Raw genomic sequence first — 17,704 nt, forward strand, 5'->3', positions numbered from 1 at the left:
TCCAATGTGCTAGCAAAATCTGGAGGTTCTAGCTCAGAGTATCTTTAAGGATTTTTTATTATTATATCTTAGAGGGTCATTGCATACTTTTAGTTCTTCATGGTTCCAAAAATATTCCTTTTATCAAAGAGACTGTTTCTTTGATACTTTCAAAGTTCTTAGAGCATTGTATTCTATTAATAGTGTGCTGGTCTTGGTGGAAAATATAATACATTGCAAGCTACTGTGACAGAGTCTAGTCTTAAGGGTGAAATATCTATACTCTTTTCATCCATATTTTAAGAATCGGTCAGTCAGAGACATCTTGCAGTAGATTAATACAAACTGTTTGATGAGGCATGTGGCTTTAAAAGATCGGAACATCTTGATATTTGCCAGTAGAACTATTTCAAGAGGATAGGTAGCCCTTTTAGTCTCTTGCATCTAAAGCAACAAGGATTCTTGTGGCACTTGAAGGACAAATGCATTGTGCATAAACTTCACAAGGTGCATGAGGTCATCCAGAATTATAGATAATAATTTACATGGTATGTGTGTGTGCAAATAGTGAAGTCAGAAGGAAATGAAAATATTGCAGAAAGAGAAAATTCAGAAATCAGTACAGTTTGTTGCTTTATGCTTCATTGTTATTTTCAGCAACATTTTGGGAGGCTGTTGCTAATGATGAACAGACTCAAATGGCTTGTTGGTCTGTCAGTATAAAATTACAGGTTTTTTGTACCAGCCAAAACATTGTTTTGCCCATTCTCTGGCTAAAGAAAGGCTCTCCTGCATGTCGGGTCTGAGAGCTTTTTCTTTTGTCCTGCCGCTTTCCCCAGGAAAACCCACAGTTTTACTGCTAAACTGAATCAAACGTCAGTCCACAGGCATCAGTCGGTCAACCCGACTGACATTTGTGCCGATTCAGCAGTAAAGCTGTGGGTTTTCCCAGGGAAAGTGGCAGGACAAAAGTACAACCTGTTGGACCCGTGCCTGGAAATCACAGGACAAACAAAAGTGTGGATGAGCCCTTAGAAGCCTTATATTGTATATTGCTGCAGATCTCAGGATGGAGCCTTCACACTTTTTAACGAGTTTCAAGGCTGCGTTCAAGTGAGCCCTGGCTTCTAAACCCCCCTTTAAATCCATATCAACAAAAAGGAAAGAATTCACTCTAAAACTCACCTACAGGTGGTACCTAACACCAAGGAAGCTAGCACTAATACACCCAGGAACCTCACCAAAATGCTGGAGAGGGTGCACCTCCACGGGCACATACCTCCACATGTGGTGGGAATGCCCCAAAATCCAACTATTCTGGCCAACAGCCATAAAAGAAATATGCAAAATAATTAAGCAAGTATTAGAAGTCACCCCAGAACTGGCCCTACTGAACATCTTCCAAGACAATAATGCCCATTTACACCACAAAGAACTCATAACCCACCTACTCTCAGCAACCAGAAACATCATAGCCAAACACTGGAGAGACCAGTCAGGAGTAAGCATGGACCAATGGTACCAAATAGGATGGGAAACAGCCCTACTAGAAAAATTAACCATAAACTGAAACTGACACGGGGACAAACAGAAGAAGACGCCTTCACCCCGGTATGGCTCCCCTTTATCACATACACAGCCCCACAAGACAGTGACAAGAATCCACCAACAGCATACAAATCAATATGGCTAACCTGATCCAAAACATCCGCCAACCCCACTCACACATGAAAACAAAGTTCACCACAGCCAATCACAAACGAACAACCACACCCTAGGCCAACCCCAACCTCTCTCACCACTAAAGGAACACAAGTGAATAGCAAAGAGAACCTGCACAAGCGACACTGACACAAAACCCCACACATACATCAGGTAAAATAGAAACATCGCCACCCCACCCCACCCCACCCACCATTCTCCCCTCCACCTCTTTCCCCCTTTTCTTCCTAAAGTAACACTAATGTCTCAAGAAATGAAACTGATCTGCAGAAACTGTAACTTGAAAAAAGAGACATTGCACATACTTTTGTAAACCAAGAAATCTTTAATAAAAATATTTTTTTTTAAAAAAAAAGAAGTGAGCCCTGGCTCAAATTGATCACTGACTGGCAAATGCATGCATCAAAAGATATTACTAGGTGGGAAATCTAGCTGTGTGTGCAGTTTTGTAATGTTATGCCTTGGTGTTCCAGAGCTGAATTTCCCAGCAATTACTGGTTAACAGTCACAAAATGAGCTGCGTAGTTGTTTGATTTTCCCAGCAAGACTGAAAAGTGATGGAGTTTCATATGGTAGGAATAATCTTCTTCAGCCATGTGTTTGGTAGCCCCTGATCTCTGCCACAGCCCCATCAGCCACATAGGGCAGCCCTCGATGTGAGGGTCAGCTTGGCAAGCCACAATACGCAACTGGCAGGTTGTATTTGGCTCGGTGGGTCACATATTCTTCAGATGAGTATCAGGCAAAATTTTAGCCGGTTTATTATTTGCACCATATCCTTTCTCTCACCCTCAGTTTTCATTTTGTCATTTGGCTGGCTTAATTTATGACTGTACTAGAATGGGACAGGGAGGAATTAGCTCTGCTCTAATCTCCCAGTATTTGTCTTAGTGATTTATAGAGCTGCCTTTGCTCACTTTCCCTGCTCTCCTTCTCTGTGTACAACCAGGGAAGAGCCACCCGTCGAAATATCTCTGAAGCGCAGGCATGAATATGACTCCCAGAAGAATCTGATGGTTATCCAGCTAAGTCTCCAGCCCCAAAGCAGATTGCATTATAGTCACGGGAAAAACATTCTCTCGCTCTAAAATCCCCCCAGAAGGAGTCTGAAAACTGCTCTTGCATTCAGCTGTAAGTTTTAATTAATTGATACAGCTGTTAAGGGGTGCAGTATTAACATTCCAGTAAAGTAGTATTTATTCTCATATAAATACAATATGATGGCTATATTTAGATTTAGAAATCCTGCATTGCAGGGGGTTAGACTAGACAACCCTCGCGGTCCCTTCCAACTCTACAGTTCTTTGGTTCTTTGATAACCCTTTCCTCCTCTCTAACAGATGTCCAGAAAACAGGAGGAGTTGTGTTAAACTGGGCACACTTGGACGTGGCCTATTCTCTCCAGAGTTTCCAAGAAGAGGGGAGAGGAGCAACTTTTCATATCCAGTTTGGGCTCATCTTCATTTACCTTTTGTCCTACTCTTTCAAGGCTCAGGTCCACACCTAAAAGCTCTGTGTCCAAGCAGGTTTTTGCTTTATTTGCTTCTTTATATATTGCCCCAGAGCTTTCCTGCAAAAGCCCACTCTTTAGGGCTCAGTCAGAGCAAACATCAATTCAGGTTTTCCACAGAATGCCATTTGCTCCGATTGAGCTTTGAAGAGCAGGTTTTTGCAGGGAAAGCTCCAAAGCAACAAAAAGGGCACTCAGACATGGAGCTTTGAAGTGTCTGGAAAGAGCAGAGGAAAGGTAGGTGTGGACAAGCCCTCTGTCTTGCAGACAATGTGTCCTATGTTTCAGATGACAGTCCTCCCTTTGAAGGGCTGTTAGATAATAGTCCTCTGTATGAAGCAGCCCTCTGTTTGGAGGGCTCTTTTGTTTAAAGATGAACTAGCATAAGAATGGAGAGCAGCAGACTAAGCAGCCACAACAGGTCGTGACTTTAGGGATTTTTCATCTCTTGGGGCTTCTGTCCATGGTAAGGAAAACACATAGGTAGGCTGTTCTGTGACTTATTCCTCATAACAAATGGAATCCTAATGGGGAACAAATAATTTCACATGAATGATGAATCAGAAATTATAGCTTTGTCTTTTTGACAGCCTAAAATGATCAGTACTACTGCTTTAGTGTGATCAGCGTCATCATCAACCTTGCCAAAGAGGAAAATTCCTGAAACTGCAACGGAATATGTTTATGTTTAAAAGAGGCATTTAGGGACCCGTGTGCCAACTTCCTCTTCCATAATTAAATAAATGATATTTATGAGGCTGGCACTGCAATCTTTTGCACATTTTACACGTGCATGGGAGTAAAGCCCGTTTGTCGCAGTGGAACATGTTTATGTACAGGATTTCACTGCATCCAAACAACCATTTCATGCCACTGTTGTGGTGAATGGTGGGCCTGTCCCTAACTGCTCTGTTTAAAAGGTGGCAGCTCCAAGTAGAATGGCTGAACCAATGTTTCTCACTCCCAAGGTCTTAAGTGAGGAATGTCTGTGAGAAGCCGACAAAACTTGACAGTGGTACGGTTAGGAAATACGAGACCCTGGGCTTCATAGTTTTGGAGGGCACCTCTTTTGTGTAATTCACTTTTTACAAATGGGATCATCTTAATAGATGGTCCTGGTTGCGGGCAGGCTCTCAACCTGGTTCCCCCCACCCTGGCGTGGGGGGAGCTATCGCCCTCACGCCGGGGTTGCACCACAATCAGCCAGGGCTATTGCCCGATCATGTCATGGGGTGATAGTGGGGGAAAGTATAAAAGCAGCAGCGCGACGTGTGCCAGGCTCCTGCTTCACGCTGCCAAACACCCGCCCACCCTCCCTTTAATTTAGATCCTTTGGCCGTGCTTTGGCCTTTGACTGGTTGCCCGGCTTGAGTCGGGGGCTGGGTAGGAATTTTTCCATTTGGCAAATTGGCACGGGTCACTTGTTTTTTGCCTACCTCTTAGCAATCGTCACAACTTTGTAAGGTTTGACGGTTAGGCATTGGCTTATGGTGAATGGGGGAGGGGAGGTCAGCCATCGCCTGCCCCTCCAGTTTCAAGGATATTCCGTTAAAGGAAGCTGGGGCCTGTCCGAAGTCCGCTTGAAGGGTGAGGGCCATGCCAGGCCTCTGGGGACACCAGGGGAGATGCAGGCAGGCTCCCCCAAAGCAGTTTCCCTTTGGGTGGTTTACCCTTACAGACTTCCTGCAAAGGGGACAGGAGTCAGATATAGTCTTGCCTAAGCTCTCATTCCTGTAATCAATAAAGTTGTGGCCAATTTTTTGCCCAAAAACCTTAAACAAAATATCCGTGTCCGTGTGAATTTATGTATCCTAATGGGGGGTCGGCGAGGGTCTTGCCACGAAATAACAGCAAGCCAGCTGTGCTGTGTGTGAAGACCCTGAATAGGGCCCAGGACTTCTACATACTGTCCATTTTAGGAAGGCATTGCGGGACACTCCTCCTGCACCATCCCTCCCACCCAATCTCTGTGCTCTTCCTTGCCCCCCACCAGCCCAGTCTCCGCACTCCTTACAGATATGCTGCACCCATTTCTGGGAGTGCAGTGGTGGGGCAGTAGGCCATGGCGGAGGAAGAGAAGGAGGCAAGGTGGCAGAAGCGGGGCATCCGGGATTTCAAACAGAAGGCAGGGTGACTTTTGTGAATCCGGGATGTCCCACTCAAAGCGGGACTGTTGGGTGGTATGCTTCTGTCCTCCTCTGATGGACTGGAACTTGTGAAAGAGTTATTCTTCATTATTTCTGAAGTCTTTCTCAATCCATTTTATCCATATTTTACATCTCAAAGGTTATTTAAAGGCACTTAAGTCTATGGATATTAATGGGACTTGAGATCTCCCTGCATTCTTCTTGGGAGCATATAAAAGTTTCGTTGTAGAGGATGGAGAGTCATGCCTGTGCTGATACAATAATTCTTCTCCTTCTAAAAGGCTAGTACTCGACAGATGGAACTAGAAAATGGGAAGTTTTCTGTTATAAAAAGCCATTAAAGAATACTATGAAATTAACAGCTTATGTAAATCAATGTATTAACAAATATGTTAAATTCCAGATTAAAAGCAAATTTTTATTTAATGCCTTCAGCTGTTCCCTATTATGGATCCTATTGTTATCTCTGCTGCGGTTTTGGTAAGGAAAATTAGTTCCACAGAATTAGATAAAGTATATCTGAAGCTGATGGAGGAAATAAATCAAGACATTTGTGGGAAAGCTGCATCATATTTTCTAAGTATAACAACTCACCGGATGATTGAGATGTGTGCTATTATCTAAAACTGACTTCGTTTTCAGTTCCAAAACTTCCCTCTTCCCTTAGCATAGAAAAAAACCACACATTTGGTATGTTAAAAATGGTTTACTTTACTCTCTCCAAAGGTCAAGTTCATGTGCTTTTTGATGCAGCATTCAGAAAAAGTTGTGCAGGCACTAAAACTTGGCTTAGCTACAGTGGTGAATGCTCCTAAGATGTTGGAATAGGAACTCAAAAGAGGCTTGTTAAAGTCATGTGGTCAGAGCTTAGAGCAACCAGCTCAGACCTCTTTACACACTGAGCTTCTCAGGTAGACAGAGAATGAACAAAAGTCTTGGTTACCTTCCTCTCAAGGTGAGGGGTAGTGACCTAGCTAAGCCTGGCAGGACAGCTTACTCTATGGCATTAACCCCTTCATGCATTAATCAGACTTGAGCATGTTGGTTATCCCACAATCCCCACTCTTCCATTTCAAATCCTGTAACATCTTATAGCTGTCCTAATGGGGGTGAGCAGAACCTTTTTTATCATTGAACCGGACCATAGCTTCTGTGAAAATAAAGGAGAAAGCATCCTAGGCGCTTATTCTGAAAGATGGGAAAGTTTTAGTGGGAGGGTGGGCTGGGCAAAGAGAATCTGAGGAAAATAAACTGTCATTACCCAAAAGACAAGAACAGCAATCTTTTGCATCAGCTGCCTCAACACTGTCAATTTTTTCATAAATCAACAACTGCTTTGCATTTTCATATTGCTTCAAGACATCTATGTCAAATACCAGAGTCTCATCTTCTTTAAATAGGGCCTGATATTAGTTGTCTTGTGCAATTTTAAAATAAACGACTCACTTTTTTCCCCTTATACGGTAGGTAGAAGATGCTTAAAGTTTTTTTAAAGGAGGAAATGAATTGGAGTGGTGACAGAGATTCCCCAAGAGAATAATAATTAATTCTTATTTTATATTCTGATTATAACTCAGAAGTACTCCAAGGAACAACAAAATTATTTCTGCAGAGAGCTTTATGGTGATATGCCCACGGAACAGCAGGTCGCCACTTGAATAAAATAGATGTTGAAACAGCTACAGAGAACTCTGGATTTATGAGGCTCCTGATTAAAATACTACAACTTTTTCCTAAGGAGATGTTCATTAGATCTGAAATGAGTATTCTCAGTGGCCCTTAATTTCTACCAGTCTAGAAGTTCAAAATGTCAGTGCTGTGCAGCCTAAGTTATTCCAGTGGCATGGGAAAGACCCTAAAGGTTAATTCTGGATAGATGAAAGCAATCACCAGGCATTGTTATGACATCAGATGACTGGCAGGTGAGTGGTCCTGCCCATCTGTCAAAGTATGCCCTTGGGGCTGGGGGAAGATAGAAAATTATCCTGTGAAATCCAGAACGGTTCCCCACCCCTGGATTATCACATGCTGTGGAAACAAATATCTGATGAATTTATACATTGCACCCTTTTTATAAGCTTCTCAGGGGCATCTTATTGACCCGTGATTGGGCATATTCACATCCCCAAACCTAAATGGGTTTCATATTTAGTCCCTCTTCCCAGGAAGCCCTGGGAAATGTAATCTTTTGAAGGCCAGGGATCTTCTGGTCTGGTCTTTTCTTTTCCCATATTATGGCAGGCAATTGAAAAACTGATTTGCTTACAGTAATTCACATTTTGTTTTCGTATGTGTTTATCAGTTCCTTACTTAATGAAAAACCTGTTGTGGCTATGGTTTCGTTTTGGTACAAAACTGAGAATGCTGACTGTAAATGCTGAATTTTGTTGACTCTGCTTTAAATAACATCAGTATAGTGTGTGAAAGGAAGTGTGAAAAAAGCATTTAAGGGTAGAAAAGTGGCCTAGATTGCTAGCGAGCAGCTTGTCATGCTTTCATGATATAACCTATAAAGGTTCAGTTTGCAAACTGAACATCAATAACACGTCCATGGAATTAGAGATGGTTGTGATCTGTCCCTTGATTTCCACTAGTTACCCCCATGTTTGTTGTGGTTCTTCATGCATTGGCTTGTATTTCCGTGCAGCTCTACATTATTATTGCATATGTGTGTATTTCTGTTTTATAAGTAATTGGATGTACAATCTGAGCACGTACGTAAGTATCGCTCAATTTAAAACCTCTGAAAGTTTTGATGAACAAATATGTAAGAAGTAAATGCTCCATTGGGGGACACAGATGAAAATTATGGTCTGCACTTGGCTTCATGTTGAAGATTGCAAAGGGCATTGAATCTCTATTGGGTGATATGTTTGCATATTATGATCTGAAACTAGGCTCAGGAGGACATAGGAAAGACCTGCCCCAAATATGAGCTTGCATATCCAATGCTAAAGTGTTGATTTCTAGTATATCTATATATATTTTTTAAAAAAACCACACAAAAAAGCATTAATATCCTGGATTTTCACTAAAGGGAATTTGTGGCATATCTATCAGAATTTACAAATCATTTCTAGCTCCTCTAGGTAACTTAATGCATACAAACATGAGCATAGCAAGAGGTGTGGATAGAGAAGCAGTTTGTGGAAGCAGTTTCCCACACTTTCCGCAAGCTATAAGGAGCTCGCATTGGACCCCTTCCAAGGGTTGAATTATTTTCTCCCAACTGCCATTCAGTACTCTGTGATTTACATTGTACTTCTGCAAACCTGAAGATTCACAATGGTATCTCCTTCTCATTTCTTGGTTTGGGCTCCATTTCTGTCCATGCGCACCTCAGGGAGCTTTTGTCCGGTTCCTGACACTTCCAGTTGAAAGGATGAGGGAGCAGGTGGTGCAGAAGATTTTGACCCAAGGACCTGGAAAACCGCTGCCAGTCCATAGAGACAATGCCGGGCTGGATGAATGATACTAATACAGTGTTAGGCAGCTTCCTACATTCCTACTGTTTTTATTGCAATGCTAATGCATGCAGATTTAATGAACCAGTTGATTAAAACACACAACGATGACTAGACCAAGATTTCTTTAATTGGGTAACAGCTCTCCTTCTGGGTCTTGTTTGCTCGTGTTCCCAGTGTCAAGGCCCACGGTAGCCTTCTATTAGGAACCTTTGGGGGTATGCGATCCTAATGGGGGCTGTTACCTTTGAATCCTTCCCCCCAGCTGTCTAATTTTCCAATTCTTTCAGCCTGATGCAGCAGAAAATGTCCACGAGGCAGTGTCTGATCCAAGCAGGCAATTTTTATTACAGGGAACAGATTGTCCATCTTAACAAGTACATTAATTGTTGCAATAATGGAAAATGTTCACTGCGGACACAAATGATGAATTAGAGAGGAAGTTAAGGTGTCTGCAGCAATAATGAGCTCCTGCGTGATTCATGCTCAAGAAGTAGCCAAAAATAACATTAACACCTTGACTTCCATTGGTTTATTTTAAACTATCAAAAAGCTCCAGAGCTAAAGAAAACCTGGGGCAAAGAAACGCACATGAGGCACACGCCGGACAAAGTTAAACCCTTTTAAGTCCATTGATTTCAGTGGGACACCATGTGTTTCACAGGTCCACGCCCTGACTTGCTATCTTAAATTCCTAATGACACCATTTCAGATGGTGGTGATGAGAGAAGTGGAGAGGGGCCTTTCTATCTGGCTAAAATAGCTATTCTGGGTTTCTCCTGCATACCCCAAGTATATCAGCTCTTGCAAATCAGTATATAAACATGGCAGTGATTGTCTCCAGCCTTCAGCAATATTATAAATCTGAGTAAGACTTTTAAGAGAATTAATTTTAGGAAAGCACAGGCTCAGTTATAAAAGACACCTCTGTATCTAAATGTACTTTACTAACTCCGCACATAGCCACTGTTTCTTGTTTTTTGTAAGTTCATTGCTGTGTGAGTGGTGTTAAATATTTGACTTAATTTATTACCCTAAAAACTCAGTATGTTGGAGATATGGGAATATCAGCCAAACATTTTCATTAGTTCATTTTTAAATTTATTTTGTACACAATTTTGCTTTCCCTGTGTCTTCCTCAAACAATATTCTGCTTTTTCCATTTATTTTCTTATTAAGAATTTATCACATAATTTTATTTTTGTTCTCCCATTTATCATGTGCACAGGTCTCAAAATAAACATGGGATCCATTAAATGATTCTGTTTTGTCCATGTAAGTGGAACCAGATCAAGGAAATGTCACTTTTGTGCTGTGTAAATGCAGTGGGGTGTTGTTTTGCATGTTGACTTTGATTAGCTAGTTAAGGAACAGTTCACCAGGAAAGTTCTCCTGCACAAGCCCCATGAGATAAACTGGAACTGTAGGATTATTATTACTGTATAAATTGGCCTGTAAAGGACATTTTACATTTGTAGCCTCAAGGCTTCTATTCTTTGACTCATGCTGGTAAATAACTGTTCAAGCAGGGATAGTTCTCCATTAAAACCATAGTTTCTGATGTGTTTCTAAAGCCAAGCAAATTGTCTCATTTAGTTATAAAAAATAGTCTTGGTGAGGTTTGGTACTGAAAATGCCTTCCAAAACAAAATGGCCTGATACTTCCAACTCTGTAATACAGAAATTGGGCATAGGTGGCCAATCATTGTGGCAAAGTCCAAAGAATAAGATAAGGCAGTCCAATTCCTTAGTGCAGTTTTTCAAAGAATAATGATATAAATGTGTATAGCACTTTCAAGTGTTCAAAGCAGTTCACATCATACTCTCCAACATTTCTCTGATGAAAATAGAGACATCCCATTCCTGCCCTGTGGAACGCCCTCCCACTAGATGTCAAAGAGAACAACAACTACCAGACTTTGAGAAGACATCTGAAGGCACCCCTGTTTAGGGAAGTTTTTCATGTTTGATGCATTACTGTGTTTTAATATTTTGTTGGAAGGCGCCCAGAGTGGTTGGGGAGGCCCAGTCAGGTGGGTGGGGTATAAATAATAAATTATTATTATTATAAAGATAATTTTACTATTTAAACCCCACACATCTTACTGGGTTATCCCAGCCACTCTGGGCAGCTTCCAACATATATAAAAACATAATAAAACATTAAACATTTTCTTTTTTAAAAAAAAAAATCTTCCCTATATGGGGTTGCCTTCAGATGGCTCTGGGGTCGGATAACTCCATACCCTCCAACATTTCTCCAATGAAAATAGGGACATCCTAAGGAAAAGTGGGACATTCCGGGATCAAATCAGGAACCGGGACAGCTTCTCTAAATCAGGGATGTCCCTGGAATATAGGGACACTTGGAGGGTCTGTCACATTCATTATCTAGCTGTAATCCTTAAAACATACTGGGGAGAAGGCTAAGCTGATTATTCTTTTTATCCATGACATTCTAATTTTCTACATTCAACGAGTTCTTCCCAAGGAGGGCATGTCAAGAATGCAGCTTAAAGAATGCCAGCTTCCATCTCCCAGTTTCCTCTCTCCTCCTCTCTTTCCTGTTCAATTTGTTTGTTCAGGTACAAATGCTCCACGGTTTTCCCATTGGATCATTCTATGCAGTGGCGTAGCGTGGGTTGTCAGCACCCGGGGCAAGGCAAGTAATTTGCACCCCCTAACCCGTGGATTTTAGTAGGGGCAGAGAGCTGCGAGTGCGAGTGCGCCCCCCCCAGATGTTGCGCCCGGTGCGGCCGGCCCCCCCTGAACCCCCCACGCTACGCCACTGATTCTATGTTAACCTACACAGGTTAGGGTTAGGGTTAGGGTTAGGGTTAGACCATGTTGGTCTTGGGTTTTGCTTTCTGTTCTTTTATCAGTGTGCAGTGGAAAGGCTTTGAAGTTTTGTTAAGTTTCAAAGACCCATTGAAACTGACTTACACTGAACTGCTATTTGGACCTTTCGCTTTATATATGTTCAAGATACTGGCTATAATCCAGACCGTGGCATAACTGTGTTTCACCCTGTTCTGCCCCCCCAGGGATGCAGGTCCTGGAATGGAATGGCATTCCCTTGACAGCCAAAACCTATGAAGAAGTCCAGAGTATCATCAGTCAGCAGAGTGGGGAAGCAGAAATATGTGTAAGACTGTGAGTTTTTCCTCATCTTTCTGTTTCCATTATTTTTGGCTTTTCATGGCTTTTCTATTCACAATTGTTAAGGTGGAACCCGTGAAACACTTTGTGCACCGTTTATATCTAAAAAGGAAAGAAGCTTGGTGCACATATTAGAGGAGAATTTCTTTGTTCCTTACTATAAACTGAAGAGTAAATATAGACTTTCAGGTACCATCCACAGCCTATTGAAATTTATGGCCAAGTTCCCATGGATGTTAACAGGTCAGTTGACTCCCTTTGATGTCTTCTGGGGGGCTGTGTGTTGAATTTCTCTCTGTGATTGGAAAAGGTTAATCAAAATGAGTTTGGGTGAGTGCTTAAATGTAAGGGTGAAACCAAATAATCCTTTGCTGGAAGCGCAGTGGGAGCTTGTGCTGCATAAAACAAGGGGATTCTGCATTCAAATTTCAGTACCGTCATAGTAAGTTGCTATGATTCAGGCCTAATGAGTGCAAGAAAGGAGGAATAATGTCCAGGACCGCTGTGGAGATGAAACATAGCTGGTTTCAAAGCTCATTGTGAGTGAAAGTGTTGTGACAATGTTAGGTAAATAAATGATACATCTAGCTCATCTGAACATTGTGGGAAGTGGTTGTATTTCAGTGTAAACCTGCATTTATTCCATTTAAAAATCCACCACAGAACTTTTTCTCAGCTCTTCGACTTGAATAGCGTTACAAACACGTATCAGCCCAAAAAGGGGTCATGCTTGGGAGCTGCTTTCCACCATAATCCATGTCTCATTTATCTACTCTAATACCGCAATGAGGGTGGGCCAAGGGTTCCTTTCGTCTCAGGCTCCTTATGGCTTCCTTTAGGGATCTCAACATGATGTCAGATGCCGAGAATCCACAACATCTGGATTTGCTTGAGCCAGGAAAGACTGGTAGGTAAAAACAATTTGCTTTTCAGTGACACAGGCCACAAATTGTGATTCTGGTACATTTAGAACACACGGTCAAGTACCTTTGAATAGGCAGCAAAAAATGGAAGCAAATATGTCCCATTTCTTCTCAGTGGATGACAACTTTGGTCAAATATGCAGAGAATGGACTATTTGTTTGCTGATGCTGATACGAAGATGGCACAACCTGCACCGACTTTTAAAACTTTTTTCAGCTCTGGTTTGGGAGTGATATGACAAATTGCTCTTTGGATAATTGAAATTGGCTGTGTTGATATTTTTCCATTTCATTTCACTAAACCTTTGATACATTTGATACATGGGCAAACAAATGGTTTTAGAGCAAACATCAGAACTGATGGTCTTCAATTTGAGTATTTGAGCTTAATATAGAGAATTGGGGGTGGGGGAGTAAGGGACCCACATACAGTTGGTCATCATTATGTCCCACAAGAAATCACACCAAAAAAATGGGCTAGAGACCTTCTAGCCCTTTGGGGGTTATGCTTCTTACTGTAATAAATGCAAATATCCTCAGGTTTAAGGGAAAGAAACTGATTTGCAGATCCATAGCTAAAATGCTTGTGCTGAAAGGTTCAGGAGGTGGGCGGGGAAGCGGGAAAGGGCATTGCATTTCAGTATGTTTGATGATATTTATTAAAATTTCAAAGGATACAAAAGTTACACAAAAACAAAAAATACAAAAAGTAAAAATACAAGAAAATAGAAAATACAGAAAAAAGAATAAAGAACAAAAATAAAACAGGTTCATTATTTTCAGACCCTTAACTGTCATTACCTACTTTCGTAGACCTCCTCCTCCTCCCTTCCTTTGTATTCTAATTATTAATTATCCCAGCAAATCCTTTCCTTTCCATGTTTCATAAGATTCTATCATTACATTACCCTCGACTAATTTAATCCTATCTTTCTATAATAAAATAAACCTTAAAATTTAAAACTTAAGTCTTAACCTTACCAGCTTCTTATAATCATAATATTCTTTCATAATTCTTTATGCATCTTTACTAAAGCCAGGTAATTTCTTCCAACATTTTTCTATCATTCATCAACTTTATAAAACATTCTGATAATAAAGAAAGAGTAAAAGAAAGATATAGACAAGTCCAATCTTTATCCAACGTCCCTTCCTCCTGGTTCCGGGATTTGTCAGTCCTTATTCCCATCAGTCTAACCCGGTAACCTTATGTCCGAGGCCCTCGGGTCACTTCCATGGCCCTTCCGCAGCTCTTCTTCATATTTATAACTGTAATTTCCCTTATCTCCTCGTGGTAACTCCAGCTTGACAATGTCTCTTGCTCGTGGTAGCTCCAACTTAATAATGTTTTTAACCCTTCTCGTCAGATCAGACCCTTTTCCATATTCATCGTTGCATTCCATGTAGTATTTAAAAGCATGTTTCAAGGGCCCTCCAAAATTGTGCATTTCAGTATGAACTGGCAAACCCTTTGCTATCAGTAAACTGCTTGAGATTATTCAGTCTATTACAGTTGTGTAATGCTTTGACTCTAAAGAGCCCCAATGAGCATGGAACGTCCACAATACAGTGGTGGAGCACATTCTCTCTTTTCCACAAGTCTATTTCGTATGGTTTTATTCTTGCTTTAAATGCATTTGTTGATTAATAAGCCAGTAATAAGAATACTAATCCAAATGATGCTGTTAATGTACAGAGTTCCTGCATTCTTCACTGGTGTCTCTGGATAGGTCTGGGAAGCCACAGCCAATTACAAGAGTGTTGACAGGTCTGAGCTAGATGGACCAGTTATCTGACTCAGCATAAGGGAGCTTCCACATTCACAAAGGAGATGTGCTGATTTCACTGCCCACAGCTGCAGCCCCATGAGACATATCCAACGCTTAGGACTGGCTTTTCAAAAGGCGCAGGAGAGGGCATAATGAAGAAGGAAGGGAAGCCTGGTGCACAAGCCGAATTCTCCCTGCAGTTCTTTAAGAAATCTTTTTTCCCCTATTTTCTAAATACATTTTTATTGGCTATTCTTTATTGCAGTTCTTTTGACCCAGTCTTACAAAATAAAACTTAATTGTGATTTTAAAAATGCCATTGTCCGTTGCCCCGGTGCCTTTGCACTCATTGGCTCGCAGACAGGAGAAGGTCTACTTCTTACCAAACACTGAAGTCCAATACCATTTTCCCGTTTTTATATACATTATGAGTCAAAGAACTAGAGACTTATGTTTTGAAAAGCTAAAGGTTCAGGAGAGTGAGTAAGTTCCCTCCACAACACATACACATGCTGACTTAGTTGAAAAGCTGGCTGAGATTATAAAGTTTCACAATTTGGTTTATTGTCCAAGGTTTTGTTACTTGGTTAGCTGTTTTCTTCCCCTTTGTGCTCTAAGAACGGGGGGAGTTACTAGCATGAATTGCCATTCTTCCATTCCAAGCTGGGAGAGTTGCAGAAATGAATACAAAAACATTTGCTTGCAGTGGATAAAACAAAGTCGCCCGGGGTGGACCCAAAGCAACTGGCTGCAGAGCTGCAAAAGGTTTCCCTGCAACAGGCTCCCTTGATGGCCTCCTCCGCAATGGAAAAGAGCTCCCATGCTCATTCTGGGACTACGTCAGCCAACTCGAGTTCTGTTCCTAGCCCTGGTCAGCCTGGTTCTCCTTCGGTCAGCAAGAAACGGCACAGTAGCAAGGTATGAATTCGTTTGTTTTGGCTTTTTTGTGTATGAATGCAGAGGTGGATATATGCATTTTCATATCAAGACCATAAAGAAGCTTAAAGAAGAGATTCCACTGTTCCCGTGTTAGCAACAGGGGTACTGGGGCTGCTTCACTCTGGCTGCGTTCTGAGCAGCTCGGGGGCACTGGCAGTCTGGAATGGCAAGGGAGGCATTTTGACATGTTCAGTTAAGACCCGTGTAATGCTTTGTAATCTCTTCTCACTGATAATGAGTCATCACTAACAGGGCCTGTTTGGGGTTTCCTTGTGATTTCGATTTTGAGTATCACAACAGGGCTGTCACTTTGACCCACCAAATTTATTCAGAGTTCACATTGAAGTACTCAAAAACTTTCTGAGGGTTGTGTTTCCTATTGATTGTACTTCATGTAGATGAAGAGGGCCTTCAATGGGATTCAAAGGACTGCATGTGCAGCATTTAATGCATTCCTGTGTCTGCTGCAGAAAACTCTTGGGTCTGGTTTCGTTTAGATTTCCTCTTGCTTTAAAATTCTGTTCTCTTACCATAGTTCTACAACCTAGCAGTTCAAAAGCACACCAGTGCAAGTAGATAAATACCGTATTTTTCGCTCTATAACACGCACCTGACCATAACACGCACGTAGTTTTTAGAGGAGGAAAATCCGTAGGCATGCCACCCGTAGGCATTCCCTCCATAACACACAGAGACATTTCCCCTTACTTTCTAGGAGGAAAAAAGTGAGTGTTACGGTGCAAAAAATACGGTAGTTACTACTGCGGTGGGAAGGTAAACGACATTTCCGTGCACTTTGGCACTCGTCAAGGTCCTCCTTGCGCCAGAAGTGGTTTAGTCATGCTGGCCCCGGAAAGCTGTCTATGGACAAACCCTGCCCCCCTTGGCCTGAAGCGAGATGAGTGCCACAACCCCATAGTCACCTTTGACTGAACTTAACCATCCAGGTTAAGTTACCTTTACTTTAGTTCTACAACAACAAAAAAGCAGTTCTTAGCAGAGATGCTTGCCATCATGACAGCCACCTCTGGCGAGTCCTGGAAGATTACTTTGACAAAGCTTCAATGTCTAAAGAACTGAACAAAAGAAAGCAAATTACACAGCACAGAAAGGAGTTGACCTTTTGGTGCAATATACTGACCACACCCCGTGCTAGCCTGCTTGTTCTTTTATCATTTGATGGATAATCATGTTGTCTAATTTTAAATGTCCTTTGAGAGTAATTAGTTGCGCTTTTCCACCTACAGAAGAACTTGAGTTGTGCTTATATCTAAAGGAAAAACATTTGATGATATTTACCAGCAGAAATTAGGCAAGGGTAACAATATTAGTGACAAATATTGGAACGCTTGGTTGCTTAGGTCAGAGTTCTTGGCATGCAAAATTTGGATTTCCATGGTATAACTAAAAAACCTGTACAGTGCTGACAATGACTTCTTCTTTTTGAAGTTTGTAGAATATCTAGCCCTTTTTGATCCTATCATGAGTGAACATTGGTGTAGAGCTAAAGATCAAGAAAAAAAATGGTTCACTACCTAGGAAAGGATATCCAAAATTAGCTGATACAGCTTCTAGTAGGTGCTATAAAGAAGAAACTTTTAGCTCAGGCAAACTTAGCCAAATACTACTCGGTTATTCTGAATTGCACACCTTGGTGTTAGTCTTGTTGAACAAATGACAATGATTGCACGTTATGTTGATGAAATCAAATGATCTGCTAATGAGATGTCTGAGCCAGAAGTTATTGGGATTTGTTACACGAAAGAAGACCACGGGTGCCTTTATGACAGAAACTCTTTTTGGACAGTTTGAGCAAATGGGATTACCAACTGAGAATCTGTTTGGAATGGGCAAAGGTATGATAACATGAAAGGCCTGGACATAAATCCACCTGCCTTTTATGCCCTGCTATGCAAACTCTTTAAACTTTGTAGTCAATGATGCTGCTAAGTGTTGACTGGAAACAACTCATTTCTTCAGTTTGGTTTAAAGAATCATACACTCATTTCTCTGCATTGAATATGAAGGACTGTTCAAAAGTGTTTTGTGATATTACATGAGGAGGAAAGTTTAAAAATCCTGTTTAGCCTCC

At 41.4% G+C, this 17,704-nt stretch overlaps 1 protein-coding gene across 1 annotated transcript in view; it reads left to right on the forward strand.

Moving 5' to 3' along the window:
• PCLO (piccolo presynaptic cytomatrix protein) overlaps window positions 1-17,704 on the forward strand; it is a gene marked incomplete at its 5' end in the record, with an annotated part of 212,886 nt that overhangs the window by 144,247 nt on the left and 50,935 nt on the right. The window contains 3 exons of the mRNA XM_081006381.1: window positions 11,867-11,975; window positions 12,821-12,888; window positions 15,380-15,591. Of these exons, the coding sequence (XP_080862507.1) occupies window positions 11,867-11,975; window positions 12,821-12,888; window positions 15,380-15,591 (389 nt within the window). The remainder of the gene's footprint in view (window positions 1-11,866; window positions 11,976-12,820; window positions 12,889-15,379; window positions 15,592-17,704) is intronic.

The sequence above is a fragment of the Podarcis pityusensis genome, assembly GCF_964106645.2.
Source record: "Podarcis pityusensis genome assembly, chromosome: 5".
NCBI lineage: Eukaryota > Metazoa > Chordata > Lepidosauria > Squamata > Lacertidae > Podarcis > Podarcis pityusensis.